Source organism: Pogonomyrmex barbatus, unplaced genomic scaffold, assembly GCF_055798465.1.
Source record: "Pogonomyrmex barbatus isolate J1 unplaced genomic scaffold, ASM5579846v1 scaffold11, whole genome shotgun sequence".
NCBI lineage: Eukaryota > Metazoa > Arthropoda > Insecta > Hymenoptera > Formicidae > Pogonomyrmex > Pogonomyrmex barbatus.
Genome location: NW_028297107.1, coordinates 6,609,191 through 6,627,274, shown reverse-complemented (window position 1 = coordinate 6,627,274; position 18,084 = coordinate 6,609,191). Strand labels below are relative to the sequence as shown.

Here is an 18,084-nt window from a genome sequence, read left to right as displayed (position 1 = left end):
GTAAGGTGCTAAACCGCTAGGGAATATCAAATTTCTTAAGCCTGATTTTCAACGCGCCGAACCATTGGTTGCGTCAAACCAAACGAAGCTGTTAATTTGCTCGTCAAGCGAGATTGAATGTGATTGATTAGTTTTATAAATAAGAGCCAATCACGTTTAATCGTACAGTTACCAGTTAGCTGCTTTGTCGGCTTAAATGCGCTCGTTGTTACGTAAAATTTCCAGTTGTGTACGCATACTCGAAAGTTTCGAGTGGGAGGTGGAGGTGCGTTGGTCGCCAGGTCGCATGGGTCTCATGTTCATTTTCGTTTAGTCTGGTTTAGCCTTTGACACAGAGTGGGATGATATAGGATCTGCGAATGTCTGGAGTTTTGAAAATCGCACGTGTTTACGTTGATTTTATGCGTGCTACGTGATGTTGTAAGGTGACGACGTTATATTACGCACATCCGAACCGATGTTTTATTTCATGAATTTAAAACCCTTTGGTTAAATTCAGAGACAAAAAAATCATTTGTATTACGTAAATACGCGGTATACGAAAAGTACCAGGATTTTTATATGCATGTCAAATTTGAACGCTGCTATATTGCTGTATTTGCTTTGAATGTTTTAACCTACAAAAAATCGAAGATGTGTTGGAAAAGCAGAGGAGAAACGGAAAATTAGCATAAAGAAAGGTATTCGGGAATAGAATGGTCTTGCAAAAAATCAGTTACGATTTCGTAAAAAGCTTTCGACATGTGCACGCTAGAACGAGCAAATCTCGCGGCAACAAGAGCTTTCGTCGATTGTACATGGCATTACCGCGGCTCACGCCGCAGGAGGTACATTTAAATTATATTTCACTTGTACATGTCATTACATCTGCTATTATGATTAACGTTCTTATGACATTAATTATAGGTCACAAATGTTTTACAAGCCAATGAATATACCAAAGAATTCTCTGGCCCCGGTTCGATAAAATATTATGACTCTAATCAGTTGGCGTCTAATAATCCTATAGAAGATACAAGATCCGAGGCTCAATGTTTGCTAACTAAAGGTACAGTACAAGAGCATAACTTTAGATAATACTTCTTTAATGAAATTGTTTACTCTGTCAGCCATGAAAAATAACTAATTAGTTACATAGCTACAAAATTTCAATGTTATTACATTCAATGTTAGACATTGTAAGATTTTTCGATTTTGTCTTTACAAGTTTTTTTATAATCTACTTATTTTTAATTTTTTATGTAGGTGTATTATTAGGAGTTTTCGATGGCCATGGCGGTGGTGCCTGCGCACAAGTGGTATCAAAAAGACTGTTTCATTATATTTCAGCTTGTTTGCTACCACCAAAATTACTGCAACAATATTTGAATTCTATCAACTCTGATAGAAAATTAGAATTACTCGAGACTTTTAATGACAAAGTAGAATTTGTAGCCGAAATTAAAGATCTTTATCAAGCTAGCTTTTTAAGTTTTTTAAATGACTTGGTGCAAGATACCAGACAAGAATTTCAAATGGAAAAGGCTTTGGAAAATGCATTTGTCAGATTGGATAACGACCTATCGAACGAAGCTCTGTTGCAGCTAAATAAGAAAGATGCCGCGAGAACTCTCGCTGTTGCAATGTCAGGTACGGTAGCCGCCGTGGCACATATAGATGGTCCCCATCTTCATGTCGCAGGTGTTGGTGATTGTAAAGCCGTCTTAGGAATACTCTCAGGTTCGTTGTTCCTTTATTCATTCACTTACATATACTTTTCATTTTATTTGATATTATTTATTTGATGTACCTATTAATAAATCTTATATTGTTATTTAGAAAACGATGGATGGTCGGCTAAAGTAATGACTGTAGAGCATAACGCTGATAACCGTGCGGAGGTAGAAAGAATCTTGTCAGAGCATCCATTAAATGAGAGATCGACTGTGATTAAAATGGAAAGACTGCTCGGACAATTGGCGCCGCTTCGCTCTTTGGGTGATTTTCGCTACAAATGGACTAAGAACGTTATGAAGAAAGTTGTGGTGCCGTTCCTTGGTGAGACAGCGATTCCTCCAAATTATCATACACCACCATATCTCTCGGCCAATCCGGAAGTCAGATATCATCGACTGACGCCAAGAGACAAATTTCTCATATTAGCCAGCGACGGACTATGGGACCTAATCTCACCGTTGCAAGCTGTGCGTTTAGTAGGAGAACATATGAGTGGCAAGGTTACACTCAGTCCATTGAGATTACCTCGTAAAAATATGAAACTGTCCGACATAAATGAAATGTTGTTACAACGCAAGGAAGGCTTGAAGAAGAAACCCCTCGACAGCAACGCGGCGACACATTTGTTGAGGAATGCTCTTGGTGGTACAGAATATGGAATAGATCATGCCAAATTGTCGCAATTGTTGACTCTGCCAAGCGAAGTGGTGCGAATATTTCGCGATGACATCACCATAACGGTCGTTTATATGGATTCAGAATTTCTAAGACATTGTCCTCCCTAAAGTTGTCGCAATTTCTCACTATTTTTTAATACCAATTGTGTACCAGTATACAGCTTGTTATTTATTTAGTTAACAATAAAAACAATTTACATGAAAACAGTATTCTGAATATCAGTAATATGTATGTAGTATGTTACATAACACACTCGTTACTCCGTCGAGTTAGCAAATTATTCAAATTGGCTAACTGTGGGATTCGATTTCGATTTTGTCAATATCGCGAATAAAATTTCGCGATAAATCCACTCGAATCGAAAAAACTAGATAATAGAATACGCAAGAGTGTTTAAAATTATAAAGTGATTAGGAAGTAACTATATAAAATCTATAATTTACACAATTAATTTGTTAGGTACTTATCGTAGTGTGATAGTTATAGTATGCATTAAACACAGAGTTTGCCATATACCTCGTATCTCAATATTCTTTCTACTTTGCACTTTACAATAGAAAATAATCTACCTCTTATCCGACTGCTTGATAAAAGTCTAAGAATTTTTTATCTCAAAATATATCGTTTATTTCATAAGTTATGTTTCATTTTTATTAAACAAGCGAGAATACGATATCGGATTGCATCCGCTGTTGCGTTTAAAAAAAGAAGAGATCTAAATAAGAAGACGAGAGAAGAAAGCTCGTTTCCGAGTATAACGTATTTATATAAGTATTATCAAGCGTGTTATCGTAAGAGGAATAAGGCAAGCATGTATAACTAAAAATATGTCCTGAATTATAAATCTGTTTACTTATGAGAAAGTTCCAAGACCTCTCAACCTTCTTGACCAAAATCTTCTTTAAATTTCTCTAACTTTGCCAAATCTTCTTCATTCACTGTAGGACGGGTCGTTGCTAGCGATTTTAACATATCTTTCTACAAAATGATAATATACATTATGCTAATATACATAGATATTAAATAAGAGATCGAATGATCGATAAACCTTACCATGGTGACCGGTGGCTCGAATAATTTGTCGCCATCTACTTCCATCCAATTCATCTCTATGGCAGCCGGATCACCAGGAGAACACGGAGTGAGTAAATCATCGACGATAACAGAAGGATCCTTTGGCGATGGTCCTTTAACGCGCTTGAAATGTGTAGCTGTTTGTACTTGTCGGATCGGCTGCATCAGGGCATCCCGTACAATAATACTTATATCGGCTCCCGAATAACCGTCGGTAGAAGCTGCCAATTTCTTAAAATCTTCTTCTGTCAAACAATGTGATGTATTATCCAAATGAAGCTTAAACATGGCAGCACGCGCCTGCTTTTCGGGCAACGGAATGTAAATTCTCTTTTCAAATCTTCGTCTAATCGCAGAATCCAGGACCCAAGGTATGTTGGTAGCACCCAACACAAGTATATTCTCATTATTGTTCCCTACACCTATTAAATACATGCGAAAAAAACTGGTTCAAATCGCGCTTGTTTGCTATAAAGGTCACACACAATATAAATGTTGAGAATCTTTAAGAACATACCTTGCATCTGAACTAGAAATTCAGTTTTTATTCTCCTTGTAGATTCTGATTCGTTGTCGGAACGTGACGAACAAAGTGAATCTATTTCATCAATAAATATTATGCTACGTTCCCTTTGTCGTGCTAATTCAAATAGATTTTTTACAAGCTTCTCTGACTCTCCTAACCATTTGCTTACTAAATCCGATGATGATGCGGAGAAAAAAGTAGCTTGATTAGCTTCTGTCGCTACTGCCTTTGCCAAATAGGATTTACCAGTTCCTGGTGGCTAAATAGCAAATCAAAAATTGAAAATGCATTTCTAGCCAACAAACATACATACACACGTATATACATACATACATGCGCGTGCGTGCACACACGCGCGCGCACGCGCGCGCGCGCGCACACACACACACACACACACACACACACACACACACCTTTTTATGCTTAAATTACTAACCCCAAATAACAGAATGCCTTTCCAAGGTATGCGCCTCCCAGTAAAAAGATGTGGAAAGTGCATAGGTAGAATAACAGCTTCTTTCAAAGCTTCAATGGCTCCATCAAGACCAATCACATCACTCCATCTAACATTTGTATTTTCATGAATTATAACACCTTCTAATTTGCTCTGTAATTTCTTCTTTTCAGGGTCACTATCAGTATCACTGTCACCACTGTCACTCTTCTTATCTTCACTTTTGGAGTTATCTGCTCCAGCTTTAACAGGCTTTTTCTTATTCTTTTTCAAATATTCCTTTAATTTTTCTGCTCTTTCTAAATATTGCATACATTTTGCTCTTATACTTTCCTTTACCTTATCTCCATGTGTCTCATCTGAAATCAAGGATTTCAATTACGCTAACTTAGAATATAATTAAATTATTTAGTTATTTAGATTATTCTAGTTCTAATTGTTTAGTTTTGTGATACAACAACAACATATTTTCTTAAGACTAGATATCAAACAGTTGCTATTAAACATACATTTTATTGAATGCAGAAAGTATTCGACACCATGCTCATATAATCTCAGGGCTTCTTCATAATTCTTATTGCGATCCTCCTCGGTAGCCTTTGTCACAAGATCTATAGCCTTCTGTAAAATGGTTGATCACTCGTGTTCATTTTTCTATCAATGTAGATTAACTTTAATCTTAATTTAACTTATTTATTTTCTAGTTCTAGGTCAGAAAGTTTAAGAATCAGAAAAAGAGTAAATTAAATCATAATTAAAATTAATGAATATCAGTGATTTTATTAGCATCCTTCCAAGTATAAAAATATGTGTCATTGTTTTGTCGACCTGAATAATCAAATGAATTTTACAAGCGCTTACCTGCAGTATTGCTGAAGCCATGCTCAAGATGTTATTGATAAATCAAGTGCGCAACACAGGCCGCTTGAGCCTGTCAAGCTTCTGAAACAATTTGTCGATTAGTAACCTTCAAAGGCAAATGTTAGATGTCACCTATCGGAGATATTATGCTAGCTACTTCGTTGTGATCTTAACCATCATCGACGCGATTTTTGCGGAAACGTCAGCATCATCGCGATGAATTCTTCGGTAGTCCGAGCGCGCCGACTTTCTCAAAGAAGAAGGAGAAATCGCGAAATATCGTTTTTTCACAATGTCAAATCTTTTCGCTCACAATCGTTCGCGTACAATCACTCGCTATTCTCCGTACAGTTTCATGATTACGAGACAAAACTGAGAATGCGTAATCTAATCGCTCACGACGACGCTGGAATCGATATTGCCGCTTATCGCATAGCCAAAAATTCGGACATTCCACGGAAATGATACATACGACTCTTCCTGGAATATTGTTATCACTGTAAAATTCAAGATGCGCTAAAACAATTCTGCAGATTCGCCGTCATCTTGGCTTTGGCCTATTCTTCAGATGCCCCGTGTCGAGTGTCGCTGTGGAAATCGATTTTTCATCTCGCATTTAATCTCGCTTCGTTATTGGCTATATGGTATAGGCGTTAGTTACCTCGAAATAAATGGACAAATGAAAGCGCGAGACATTCTGATCGTCTACAATAGAAAAGGAAGCTTTAAGCCTTAAGAAATTGACCAATCATAGTCGATTTATAGAAGAATAATTGATTGTGTTTGATCAATTCCTTACGGCTTATTTTTCCATTGTAAATGACGCATTCGGCAACGAATTTTTATCTTGAAAATCCCTAGAATAACGAAATGTTGATGGAAGTTGCTCGAATACATACATGCTTACCACTGTAGGACTCTCCTACACTGAGCGTCACAGATAGAGTTTAAAAAAACAAAGTTCTCATTGGATGTCGCTCATCGCTCGTCACTCATCGCGTTCAGTGTGAAAGAGTCCTAAATCTTTAGCTCAAAAATCCGCAAAGTAGTATCGTGCAGGTGCGTGCGAATGTACATAGGCCTGTTCTTTTCAGCTTAACACTTCTTGCATGGTTCATCTTTTCTCTTTTTCTCTCTAACATGAAAAGAAAAGGAAGAAAGATGAACTGTGCAAAAAGTTTAGCCGAAAAGAACAGACCTCATGAGTGCTAGAAAAGTGACGCAGGTGTGAAATGTAGATTTAGGTTAGAGGGAAACAACTGATTCAGAATCAAATTTTTATTCGAAGAAAAACTTAGAATTAGATTATATAAATCGTATGAAAAGAATTAGATTAGATCTAATTATCCTGGCCATCGCGGCCGCGTAGCCGCGCTATCCGGCCTGAGCCCTGAAAGGAACTTCGAAAGGGTGATTTGATGTTTTGCATACTTGACGAGTTATTCGTATGATAAAGACGATGGCAGGCTCGGCACTCAGACGATTGATGGCTGAATATAAACGTGAGAGAATGAACTTCTTAATTGCTTACTTTGTAGTAGCATTAGCTTCTCGTTAGTGTCATGCAAGGCATTTCCCTTCACATTGTGACATCCTCTTTCCCGCGGAGAAATAATGCCTATATTAGCGTCGATTTTGCAGAGCTAACCTTAAATCCTCCGGAAGGTATCATTGCCGGTCCGATTAACGAAGAAAATTTTTTCGAATGGGAAGCTCTCATCACGTAAGTCTTCTTTCAATCTTTCCTTTTCTTAAAGTTTTTTCTGTCGATTTGTTCTCCGCTGTTTCATTCTGTATATATATTTTTCCATTTTGCTCATGCATTTGAATCAAATATCTGTATTTAATGCTGAATAAACAACATACGAGCATTTTCATATATTCTTCAATATTATCACTTTAATATCAATCTTAATAAAATTTTTAGTGGACCAGAGGGGACTTGCTTTGAAGGCGGAGTATTTCCAGCCAAATTAATATTTCCTCCAGATTATCCATTGAGCCCTCCAAAAATGCAGTTTACTTGTGAAATCTTTCATCCCAATAGTAAGATATTGTAGTATTAAAATTGCAAGCGTGAGATAAAGTTATAGGTATTATAGCTATATCTTTTATTTCATTCAGTCTATCCAGATGGAAGAGTTTGCATAAGCATATTACATGCACCTGGCGATGATCCAATGGGTTACGAAAGCAGCGCAGAGCGGTGGAGTCCCGTACAAAGTGTAGAGAAGATATTGTTGAGCGTAGTAAGTATGTTAGCTGAACCAAATGACGAAAGTGGCGCCAATGTAGATGCCGCCAAGATGTGGAGGGAAGATCGCAGTGAATTCGAGAGGATAGCTCAGAAGCTGGTGAGAAAAACTTTGGGTATTCCATCTTAGAATATGTCTACTGAAAAAAATAGAAAAGGAGAAAGAAAAGAGCAGATAAATGATGATTATTCTTGTCGATCAATGACATTCCTGTAGAAAACAATAAATTTTTACCTGTGCAATAAACGAATCCCTTGTGTGCAATTAATTCTTTGTATATATTTCACCAGTTATTTGCTTGCGAATATGTATGAGTAAGCCCTGGTATTTATATTCACTCCCTGGTATTTATATTCACAAAAATGCAAAGCTTCAAACTTCCTCGATCAAGAATTCAAAAATATTAATCTCAAAAAATGTTTATTCAACATTGCAGTACAAACATGGGTAATCAAATACATACGCGATTATCTCATATGCTCATATATACCATTTCACTGTGACAATAACGAATACCGATAACGAAGGACAGGATTCGTTTCTTGTGTTCGGGTGCGTGATTGACGTTAAGCATATACATATATATATATTAATATTTAAAATTATCAACTGATCCCCCATAAATTACCCTACGGCGATGTTAAAATAATTATCACATTCGCATATGGTGTTATGTTCATATATAAATGTATATCGGCGAAAACGCATTATCAACAATAATACTCTTTAATACTCGAGAAAAAAAGGTACAAATTAAATGAACATATTTGAGATTTTACAAAAATGTGTACAAAGTAAGCGGATCAATGATTCTTTTTATTGAAAATCGTTTTAAAAAACTCGTAATTTTATCAAAATAAAACAGCGATAAATCAAATTGCTCTTTTAGTCAGTCATCTTACTTTTACAGAATTATGTGAGTGTCACTCGATTATCGACACGATCCTAATTGAAATACCAGAACCTGTATTGCCGCATCATATTTACAAAAATTAAAAGGTCCGCAGCAGACTGATTATCGTGCACATTCCGCTCGGATAACAATCGAACTTGGTGACAAGACATGCAGGGTGTTCCACTTAAAACCCAATCCGAGTAGCTGAATGATTTGATTGAAAAAGATTTTGCCTTTTTTTTTTTAATTCCGAAGATAATTGGATTAAATCCTTTTTGAATCGAAATCTTTCGGAAAAATCATATAGCATTTTTTTTATCGTTAGTGTCCTCTCACAGGTATAGGTCCTTGCTTTACGCAGAACACCCTGTAATTAGACTAGAAGAAGTAAATTAATACACCTTATCGCGTATACAATAGGTGATCTTTACGATCGAATTGCAGGTATAATTTCAAAGATCAGACAAGTCCATACTTTGAAGCTATTAACTTCTTATCGAGCATATATATTTATCGAACTTTATCGATGCTCAGCTATGGTTAGATAACGGGTACAATGAATGCAAGTCGAAAGAATAATTGGCCAATTTGATAAGACTCAAAATATTTGAGGAAAATTCAAAGATTAGTTTTCTACTTTCATTCAATGCTTTAAAAGGTGAACTTGCTTGTTCCTTGTTAGATCTTTGCAATTATTTCTTTTCATTCTCTCTCTCTCTCTCTCTTTCTCTCTTTTACTTGGATTAAAACATTAATAATAACAAATACAAGATTTCGCACGTAAATTGGTATTTTATTAGTAAACAATACTGAAATCCAACTGAAAAATGCAGTATTTGTGACTAGTATTTGGCAATTATATATAAATAAGATTTTAATATAATACCTGTTTTGTACAACCGAAGTACAACATCTTGTACATTTTTTTAAAAGAGCACTATATCCATACATATATCTCTGAGACATGCTCATATTGATTTTTTCTTATCCGTAATGATCGAGAAAAAATTCTAACTTTTCAATATTTCTCAAGAATTAGATTTAAAAATTTTTAGATTTTTAAAACTATAATATTTGTTAATTAAATCGATTATATTTATTTTGAATATATGTCTCAGAGAAACATGATATATGATTTATAAACAACTATGGAAAAAAAGAGTTAGTCTTTAAGGGTTAATCTTAATCCTTTGATCCCTTTTCTTATCCTAAATAATTTTTGTGCCAAATTCTACGAATATATATTTGTCTAAGAACATAATTTATAAACAGATCGGGTAAAAAATCTTCATAGGCGAATTTACGTATTTAATACCGAACGAAAATACACAGATGTTGTACTCTGGGTACAGCTGCATACTTTGGCATATGAGAGGATGTATTTTACATTCTGTGCCAAGCGCTAGTAATATCGATGTCGAATATTAATTGGAATTTGATCGGGCCTCCGAACGAATCTTCACGAATCATCACATTTTTCACAACCAGAATCGGAAGCTTTTAATTTTCCATTGCAAGATATCGCGCCGATATCGTGTTTTAAAGATGCAGAATTTGTCGAAAAATCGAGAGCAAAGTACGCAACAGTGCCGGGACAGTCTGTATATGAACGCTCGATTCATTTAACGTTTGTAGCATTTCGCTTGACGCAAGACGAGTCTAATATCGTGACCGTCCGTTTATCAGTAATATCACATTTTGCTAGAAGAAGTGTACATTCAAAAGTAATCGGTCTTTACAGCGTCGCGCGCGTTTGTTCGCGTACAACGACGAGGAAAATGTTACAAATATACAAAAACGTTTGACACATACACTTCCCGTCGCCTAATCACGCAATCGACAATCGGAGACAGAGACTTGAGCTACTTTTACGAGCCTCTTTTGGACTGTGAACGTGTCGTACTTTGCGCTAAACTTAAACTTCCTCATTCATCTTTAGAATCTCGATTATTTTAAAAAATTTCATACCTCGTTTTTTAACTTGATAACATTTTCTTTTCCGATTATTACATTCAGTTTCGACACGCTGCAGCCTGGAGGCCTTCCGCTTGGCGCAGAACGCTACGTTTCTCTTACAATTAATTCTTAGAGCCGGTTGCATCAACTATAATTATAACAAAAACGTTAATTAATATCTGCAATTAAATAAACTTTCATTCTTTCTTATCTCTATATTATTAGCTGATTTACTCAGAATTAATTAAGGTACAGCTAAATCTTAGAAGCGCACTAATATTAGCGCTGATCATGCCCAATCGAAATTTTAACTTGAATTAATTTAAAACGATTTAAATTAAATTAATTCAATTAATAATTAATTAGAATTGACTTAGATTAAAATAAAATTAATTGAAACTTAATTAAATTTAAATCAATTTAATTTAATTAAGAGTTCTAATAGATAATTAAATTTATCTAAAATTAACATAAGTTAAAGTAGTTAATCGAAAATTTTGTCGAAAAATCTTAATTTGCTACTACCTAACATTATTATCTGCTGTCACTCAGTTAACTAAGCCTGTTAATGCAACTGACCCTTAAAACATAATCTTATCGAATAAGACGCTCACGCTCCCTTAACAACTAGAATTTCCTTATAGGTGAAATCACATGTCCGTCGCGCGTGTGTGTATGTGTATATGTATTATGTATGTGTATGTGTCGTGTGCACTTATGCCGATGTAAATATATGTTATAAAACCTTACTAATTCTGCTCTATATACGTATACCTCCCTCTGTGACTGTGAGGTATTGTGGTACCATTATTAACTATACGCACATGCCTTACAAACCCCACGCAGGACTCGCATAGTCCCCCTGGACGATCTCATTAATATTAATAGTAATCGTATTGCAAAATCTACCTGGTGGATACTGGGTACAAAATTTGTTTGTGTATTTTGTGTGTGTGTGTGTGTGTGTGTGTGTGTATTTGTATTGTGTTTGCAAATTTATCAAAGCGCAAAAATAGAATTTCAAACACACTTCCTAGACAAACGTAATAGTATTCATTTATACTCGAAGTTGTAAATCAATCATTGAGTTCTCAATCTTCTCGACAAAACAATGGAAAAAAGAACTTATGTATATTCACACGAATTTCGGCAAATTACAACAAGAAGTTTTCCTTTGAAAAATCTATTGCAATACTAATGTCACGTTATTAAGTTCTAGAAAACATTGAAATATGAAAACTGATCGGAATAGCTACTTTGAAAAAACTTGCAGAGAAAGTTTATGTCATTTTTCTAATTTTAATTTTTAAAAGTATAATTAATAATTTAAATCATATATATATATATATATATAACTGAAATTAAGAGAACATAAAAATATATATAAATAGAATTGCAATACCATCTAGAACCCGATTAATTTCGATGAATATTATTGCACGATGTTGCGCTTCAAACTTGGTTGAGCACAAGCATAAAAACGCGTGATCGTTTAAACTAACGTATATATATTTTTACATAACATATGAAAATGAAGAATGTAATTTCACATATAGCACCAGTTACTAATGTTTCGCTACTTTCTTTTCTATCAATTAAATATTAATTAGTCTTAAATTGGTTATACTTAAACGAATAAAAATTATATAATATTCGAATTGCGCATTGCGACATTAGCTACCCTTTATATATTGCCCGAATTCTCTTTGGTTATATATACTTATAAAAGCTTTTTCAATCGAAATAACTTTCAATAATTTCGCGTAATCGATTCGTAAAAAAAAAATTCAAAAACTTCAAAATGTGATTACCTCACATTTCTGTTTATTAACTTGATTTTGTGATAATTAATTCACTTAAATCAATTAAATTGATTCCAAATACAATCTGAATTAAAAGAGTATTCTGTTTACTGCCGAAAGTTTAACCAAAAGTATAATTACAATGAATATAAATACTAAATATATTTTTCAATCATAAAATATTAATGTGAATTCGCACAAATTTAAACAGAAAATGGCAAGTATGGCATAAAAAATTTTATCCAACCATTTTGTGTGTGTATGTGCGTGTATCTTTCTTCTCTTTCTGAATATATACGTGTATGTATTTATATATGTACTTATATGTATAAATGGATATTTTGTGCGTGGTTTCTGTCACATGTATCTTGCCATTCGTTATAGTTAATAAAAAGGGACTGAACTAGAAAGGACTATACAAAATTGTTTACGCTGAACTCGCGTGTTTCCTTTTTCTGTTTGTCTCTAAAGTTGTATTGAATAAATTAAATTAAACAGAGATGTGATCGTCAAGCAACATTTGGCAAGAGATTAAGAAATGATTTCATTGCAAATCTCTCTTCAATTATCTATTTTGGTTAATAATTGTTCCACGCAGAGAGTTTTACTTCTAACTGCGATATAAGCTATACAGAGAATCGCGTTTATCTTTCGAAAAAAAAATTATTATCTCAGAAAATCTTATGTCAGCGAAATACATATATAGAATGAATATCACGACATGCAATATTACGACTTCTATTGGAACGGAATGAAATCGATTTCTTTCCCTCGACAATCAAATCAAGTAATTTTAGACGACCATAACTTGCAGTTCTAGATATATGGTGCACACGGAAATTTGTCTATATATTCCTCTACTTTCAAGTTTAATCACAATACTCACTTTACGAATCGATACGCCGTAAATCGTCAAAATCAAAATCACAAGCGCAAAATTATTAACCGTATGTTATATTGTCGACGACAATAAAAATCCAATTAAGTCACAGATTAAATTCTAATAAATAAAAATTTAATTCAATCATCAATTAAATTTTTGTAAATTTTTGGCAATTCAATTAAACTTGCTACATTTTTTTTTAAATATAATTCAATAACAAATGTTGAATTCTTATATATTAACAAATATTTAATTAAGTTAAGAAATTAAATTCTTACGCATTGACGTGAATTTAATCAAATAACAAAATATATTTTTATATTAAACAAAAAATAATTTAACTGCGAAATGAATTAGTATCAGTAACTGTGTATCAATAATTCATATTAACGCAGCTGTAGATGAAATTTTACATTGGACAAAATTTAATTCGGCGACCTTTTAAATTTTTGCTCGTCGGCAGAATCAAACGGCGACAATTTTTACATATTGTAGATATTTAATTAAACTGAATTAAATTTGCATTAACGCCGAAGGCGGCATTCAGCGCAAGTATCTCTTTGCACAGAGAGCGGAGCGAAGGAGGAGGAAAAAGTCACACAGTTGTACCTCACGAGAGACCCTGTGGCGTGAAACAGATCTTTTCCAGTTCGCCGGTCGACGAACTGACTGGTGATTCGGCTCGGTCGTCCTGTTCGGCAGCCAACTGTTCGCTGTAATAATGGGGCGTGCTGAGATAGTCGATGAGCCGGCGGGGTAATGGTAAAGTCGGGATCAAGTCCCTGCGCACCATCTTCAGGATGACGAACCTGCACGTGTGCTGCAGGCTCTGTACCTGTTTAAAGCGCGATACTGGATGGAGCAGCTGTACTCGCATCGGGCCCAGGACCGGTCGCCGATGCAAGAAGAAGAGATAACGACCGCTGCGCGAATGTTCGACTGCGTTCTCAATAAAGTCAACAATAGTATGCGATTTGAATTTTGTGCAGCTGCCGAAGCTAAAATTACCTGTATGATGAAAAAGAAATTTATTTAAAGGATACAGGTTTTATCAAGAATCTTAAAATATAGTTTATAAGTGTAATAGGACTCACCCTGATCGTGTTCTATCCTTACATGTCGTACACAGCTGTTGAGTCTGAACGACAAGGAAAAGATGTAATGATCGTCGCTACTATCTCGCACAATAAAAGAGCCATCTGGCTCATTGGATAGTATTTTCTCCGCCGCTTCACCCGATATAGGTCCCCAATACCATCCGTACTATTTCAGAAAACATTATGGAATATTTTTTGTATTAAAATTAAATCAATGAAAGAAATAGAATTTACATACATCCTTCACTTTCTCGATACTGGCTGCGAAATCCATGCTTGTATCCTCCGCAGTATCCTCTTCTGGTCGCACGGCTTCTGGTCTGATCGATGGAACTTGCTGCTGTGCCGAACTCGGAGATTCGCACTTGGGTGCCATCGCTGTAAGGGCCTCCTCTGCCTGCTCCACACCGACTTGACTGTTACTCTTAGGCAAAGGTGGCAGAGCGCGCTTGAAAAATGGCAACTTTTGTGCGGACGGCTCTACCTCAGACGGAGCGGTGTTATTGTTGTTTGCATGCTGGTCAGAGTCAACACCTTCTTCTTCCTCAACAATTTCACCCTGCACGATACTATTTCGTTTTTCTACAAAGTGGTCCGGAGAGCCTAGTCGTCGAAATCGGAAGATATTACAGAGCGTCTGCTTGAGATTTAGTGAGAAGTTACGCTGACTTTTTTTTATCTTTTCCCTTTCAGATTCACTCTTCTCCTTATGCGATTCGTCACGCACTTTCTTGTGCCTAATGCCAACGAATGCGTTTCTTTTATGCTTCTTTGCATTATTAGAATTATTGTTATTATTATTATTATTATTATTATTATTATTATGGTGGTGGATCATCAGGCCGTTGCTAGTACTCTTATTGAACACCGGTGTATCCGTGGACGAGTCCGTGTGCGCATTACTGTTATACCTATTATTAGATAGCATTAGGTATTATTATTATCACAGCCAATTTGACAGCAGCCAAAAACATTTAAAGTATCAAAAGTAGATGATACCAAACAATATTTACAATTTATATCACTAGAAAAAAATATTTTTTTTAAATATAAAAATAAAATATAAAAAATATATTTTTAAAAAATCTCTTTTTGTCAACAGAAATTGTACTTACCTATTATTATTATTTACACTGAGGGGCTTGGGCGTTGCTGCGAGATGTACCGGCGTATGGCCTAGTAGAGGAGCCTTGTCTCGTTTGATCTTGTTCTCACTAGAATCGCTAGAGCTCGAGTACAACGTTTGCAGGTACTGTCGCACCTCGTGTAGTGTCATGTGGATCGGCTCACCGATATTGTGTGCATGTCCATTTGATGCTTTGACATTATGACGACCGGAAGTGCCTGGCACGCTGTGTCTTTTACCGCCACCACTACCTCCACCTCCGCTGCCGCCGCTATTGCCACTGCCAACACCAACACCACCACTGCCGCCACCGACAGTAGGATTGCCCTCGTTGCAGCACACATCAGCCAACAAGCGCTGCGATTTAATAACATGCGTGATGGCGCGAGACTTGCCACAATAATGACGTGCTTGCTGGATGTGTGCTTCCAACTCGCTCTGCGAACTCGCGGAAACGTTTCGCCGTCTCTTGCGATGATGTCGATGTCGTTTGGGTCTCTGTGGCGTTCGCAAATCATGCAGCGGTCGCACCACGTCGATTGGCACTGTGTAAATGTCCGAATCAAAGGGTACATTGTACATGTCGCTAATCTCACTTGTAGTTAACACATCATGCGACATCGCGGATGTGATGAAGCTGCTATCATCAGCCTTATGCCCAAGCCCAGTAGTATTGATGGAATTGTGTGAACTGGATAGCCGCGAGGAAGCCAGAGAGCAGCGTGAATTTGGCCGGTTCAGTGTATTATACGGAGTAATAGTGATGGTAGCAGCTCCCTGGCATACTGGTGGCGTCATTAGATCCCACATGCGTTTAAGATTGATCTGTTGGGATCGAGTCACGACTGGAACTGGATTTGTAACAGGCGCGATCCTACCCTCTGGCCAAGAGATGCGACAAGAAATTGCTAATGCTTCCTCTATCACCGATTGCACTAGATTTTCGGCATAATCGTCGATCCATCGCGGTGTTCTGCGTCTATGCATTAACCGTGCATAATTCAGAATCGGCATCGACAAAGACTCCGAGTCTGGTGGTGACGGACTATCCTGAAACTCTGGTGGTGGCTTGATCGCCACATCGACCTCCAACTTGCCGTCCGTGTCACCCCAGCCTGGACCCTTCTTCAGGGTGTTAAAATTTTCGCCACACATGCCATCCGAATAATCAAAAGAATCTTGCGATAGAGATTTGCTCTCTATATCACTCTCCTGCATCTGAAAGAGAGATTGGTGCACTATAGTAAAAGATATCTTTGATTCGAAAAGGATTCAAAAGAAAAATAAACACATTACCTCCATCGCAAGATGTGCTCTAACAGAATCGCTGGATATTGAACCCCCCAGGCCACTGCTACCAAGATCACTGAGAGGCCCAGCACTCAGTGAACATGATGGCGGGGAGTCCATTTCAGATTTCGTTTGCTTCAGTTGTACACTGGAAAGTCTATAGTAGCCAGAATTTTTGATATTTCCATGTTACCCCCTGAAATTTAATTGTGTATGACTGTTAATACTGTGAATCATATATCTTTTTTATTTTAAAAAATCTTCAAATCAATGTTATGAATCTAACCTGAGAAAAAGTATTATAGGCAATATACAACTGCCTTACAAACTCCATACTTGTATATTCGCTTGTACTTTGCGCATGGTCCATTATGAATAAAAAACAGCAATGATAAGTTGTAAAGCAATTAGCAATCCTAAAACAGAAACGTGACGATGTAATCTGAAAGTTCTAAGTACACATACAGGGAAAGGATGAGTCATGATTATCTATATTATGATTTAAAATGTCATAAAAATGTCACTTCATAGATGAGTCACAAAGGTTAATTCTTCTAATAATTTTATTCATGATCAAAGACGTATCCTAGATGTCGAGGCTAAATCATCCAAAATTCACTGAAATACTCGCTGTGTTATAAAAAAATCTTTCGAAAAAGAAAGAAGAAAAAACACTACTTTTTTTTCTCTCGTAATTATATAATTTTCTCGCGATGTCACTCGACAGCTAATCAAATTCAAATCTGTTAAGCGACGACGAGGGTCGATTCTCGACACGCATTTAACGCTAAATACGACTATCTCGCGAATCTTCTCGATATCAAGGAAACAATACGGAGGGAAAAAAGAAGTAAAATATTTCTCGGCATTAAATGCACCATGATAAATCGGCTGAAGGACATTTCGAAACAGTGCCCGGGTGAGAAGGACAGGTTGACGGATCCGCGGTTGGTTTGCGTGTACGTCTCGAGAAGAACGTCGGAGACGTTCGTGCTCTAGTTCGACGCGGGAGAGGCGAATGGACGACGATGCCGCAGCACGCTTACTTACTCGACGCTAAATCGGCCGCGGCGAGTTCGCGATCCGGGCCTCGTCGTCGTCGTCGTCGTCGTCGCGCGGAGGCACGCCGTTCATGATCGCCGCATGACGCGCGCGGTGCCCACGCCGGGACCAATCGATATCCGTAAGACAACGCGGAGTAGTGAGCAGCCTCACGTTTCGCCTCGCACCAGTTCGACTCGGTCCGGTTCGTCGCGTTCCGCGCCTAGCGTCACGCCTAGCCAATCGGCGCTACCAACCTCGCCGCGTTCGCAACATCCGCGATCGCCTCAGCGAGTGCGATCTCTGCTGCGCTGCGATCTGCATGCACACCGCGAACTCGGCGTAGTGAACAGTAATGAAGTACTTACGTATCAAGTTGCACCAATTGCGAGAATAGTCGGGGACGTGTGCATCGTATTTAAAATTCATA

At 36.8% G+C, this 18,084-nt stretch overlaps 4 protein-coding genes across 10 annotated transcripts; 2 read left to right on the top strand and 2 right to left on the bottom strand.

Moving 5' to 3' along the window:
* The first annotated feature begins 209 nt into the window (after window positions 1-209).
* Pdp (pyruvate dehydrogenase [acetyl-transferring]-phosphatase 1-like protein, mitochondrial) lies at window positions 210-2,598 on the top strand. The gene is made up of 4 exons (XM_011637803.3): window positions 210-827; window positions 907-1,048; window positions 1,246-1,719; window positions 1,819-2,598. The coding sequence occupies exons 1-4, from the start codon at window positions 696-698 to the stop codon at window positions 2,499-2,501; spliced, it is 1,431 nt and encodes a 476-aa protein (XP_011636105.2). The 5' UTR covers window positions 210-695; the 3' UTR covers window positions 2,502-2,598.
* Window positions 2,537-5,897, bottom strand: Vps4 (vacuolar protein sorting 4). Of its 5 annotated transcripts, none has more exons than XM_011637804.2 (7): window positions 5,782-5,897; window positions 5,310-5,390; window positions 4,958-5,069; window positions 4,431-4,807; window positions 3,986-4,253; window positions 3,448-3,890; window positions 2,537-3,372 (listed from the first exon to the last, which is right to left on the bottom strand). In XM_011637804.2, exons 2-7 carry the CDS (start codon window positions 5,328-5,330, stop codon window positions 3,271-3,273), a joined length of 1,323 nt encoding a protein of 440 aa, XP_011636106.2. In that variant the 5' UTR covers window positions 5,331-5,390; window positions 5,782-5,897; the 3' UTR covers window positions 2,537-3,270. The 5 variants fall into 5 exon arrangements, with proteins under 5 accessions (XP_011636106.2, XP_011636109.2, XP_011636107.2 ...); XM_011637807.2 differs by having other exon boundaries at window positions 5,310-5,387; XM_011637805.2 differs by lacking the exon at window positions 5,782-5,897 and adding an exon at window positions 5,467-5,775.
* Window positions 5,898-6,228: 331 nt separating this feature from the next.
* Window positions 6,229-7,814, top strand: Ubc7 (ubiquitin conjugating enzyme 7). Of its 3 annotated transcripts, none has more exons than XM_011637800.3 (5): window positions 6,229-6,534; window positions 6,679-6,811; window positions 6,951-7,032; window positions 7,237-7,355; window positions 7,434-7,814. In XM_011637800.3, the coding sequence occupies exons 2-5, from the start codon at window positions 6,757-6,759 to the stop codon at window positions 7,691-7,693; spliced, it is 516 nt and encodes a 171-aa protein (XP_011636102.2). In that variant the 5' UTR covers window positions 6,229-6,534; window positions 6,679-6,756; the 3' UTR covers window positions 7,694-7,814. The 3 variants fall into 3 exon arrangements, with proteins under 3 accessions (XP_011636102.2, XP_011636101.2, XP_088927086.1); XM_011637799.3 differs by having other exon boundaries at window positions 6,229-6,553; XM_089070960.1 differs by having other exon boundaries at window positions 6,230-6,553; window positions 6,636-6,811.
* A 153-nt stretch (window positions 7,815-7,967) lies between these two features.
* On the bottom strand, window positions 7,968-17,966 carry LOC105426532 (uncharacterized). Its single transcript, XM_011637796.2, has 7 exons — window positions 17,664-17,966; window positions 16,900-17,029; window positions 16,620-16,809; window positions 15,313-16,541; window positions 14,436-15,108; window positions 14,195-14,363; window positions 7,968-14,108 (listed from the first exon to the last, which is right to left on the bottom strand). The coding sequence occupies exons 3-7, from the start codon at window positions 16,731-16,733 to the stop codon at window positions 13,711-13,713; spliced, it is 2,583 nt and encodes an 860-aa protein (XP_011636098.2). The 5' UTR covers window positions 16,734-16,809; window positions 16,900-17,029; window positions 17,664-17,966; the 3' UTR covers window positions 7,968-13,710.
* Between the last annotated feature and the right edge of the window lie 118 nt (window positions 17,967-18,084).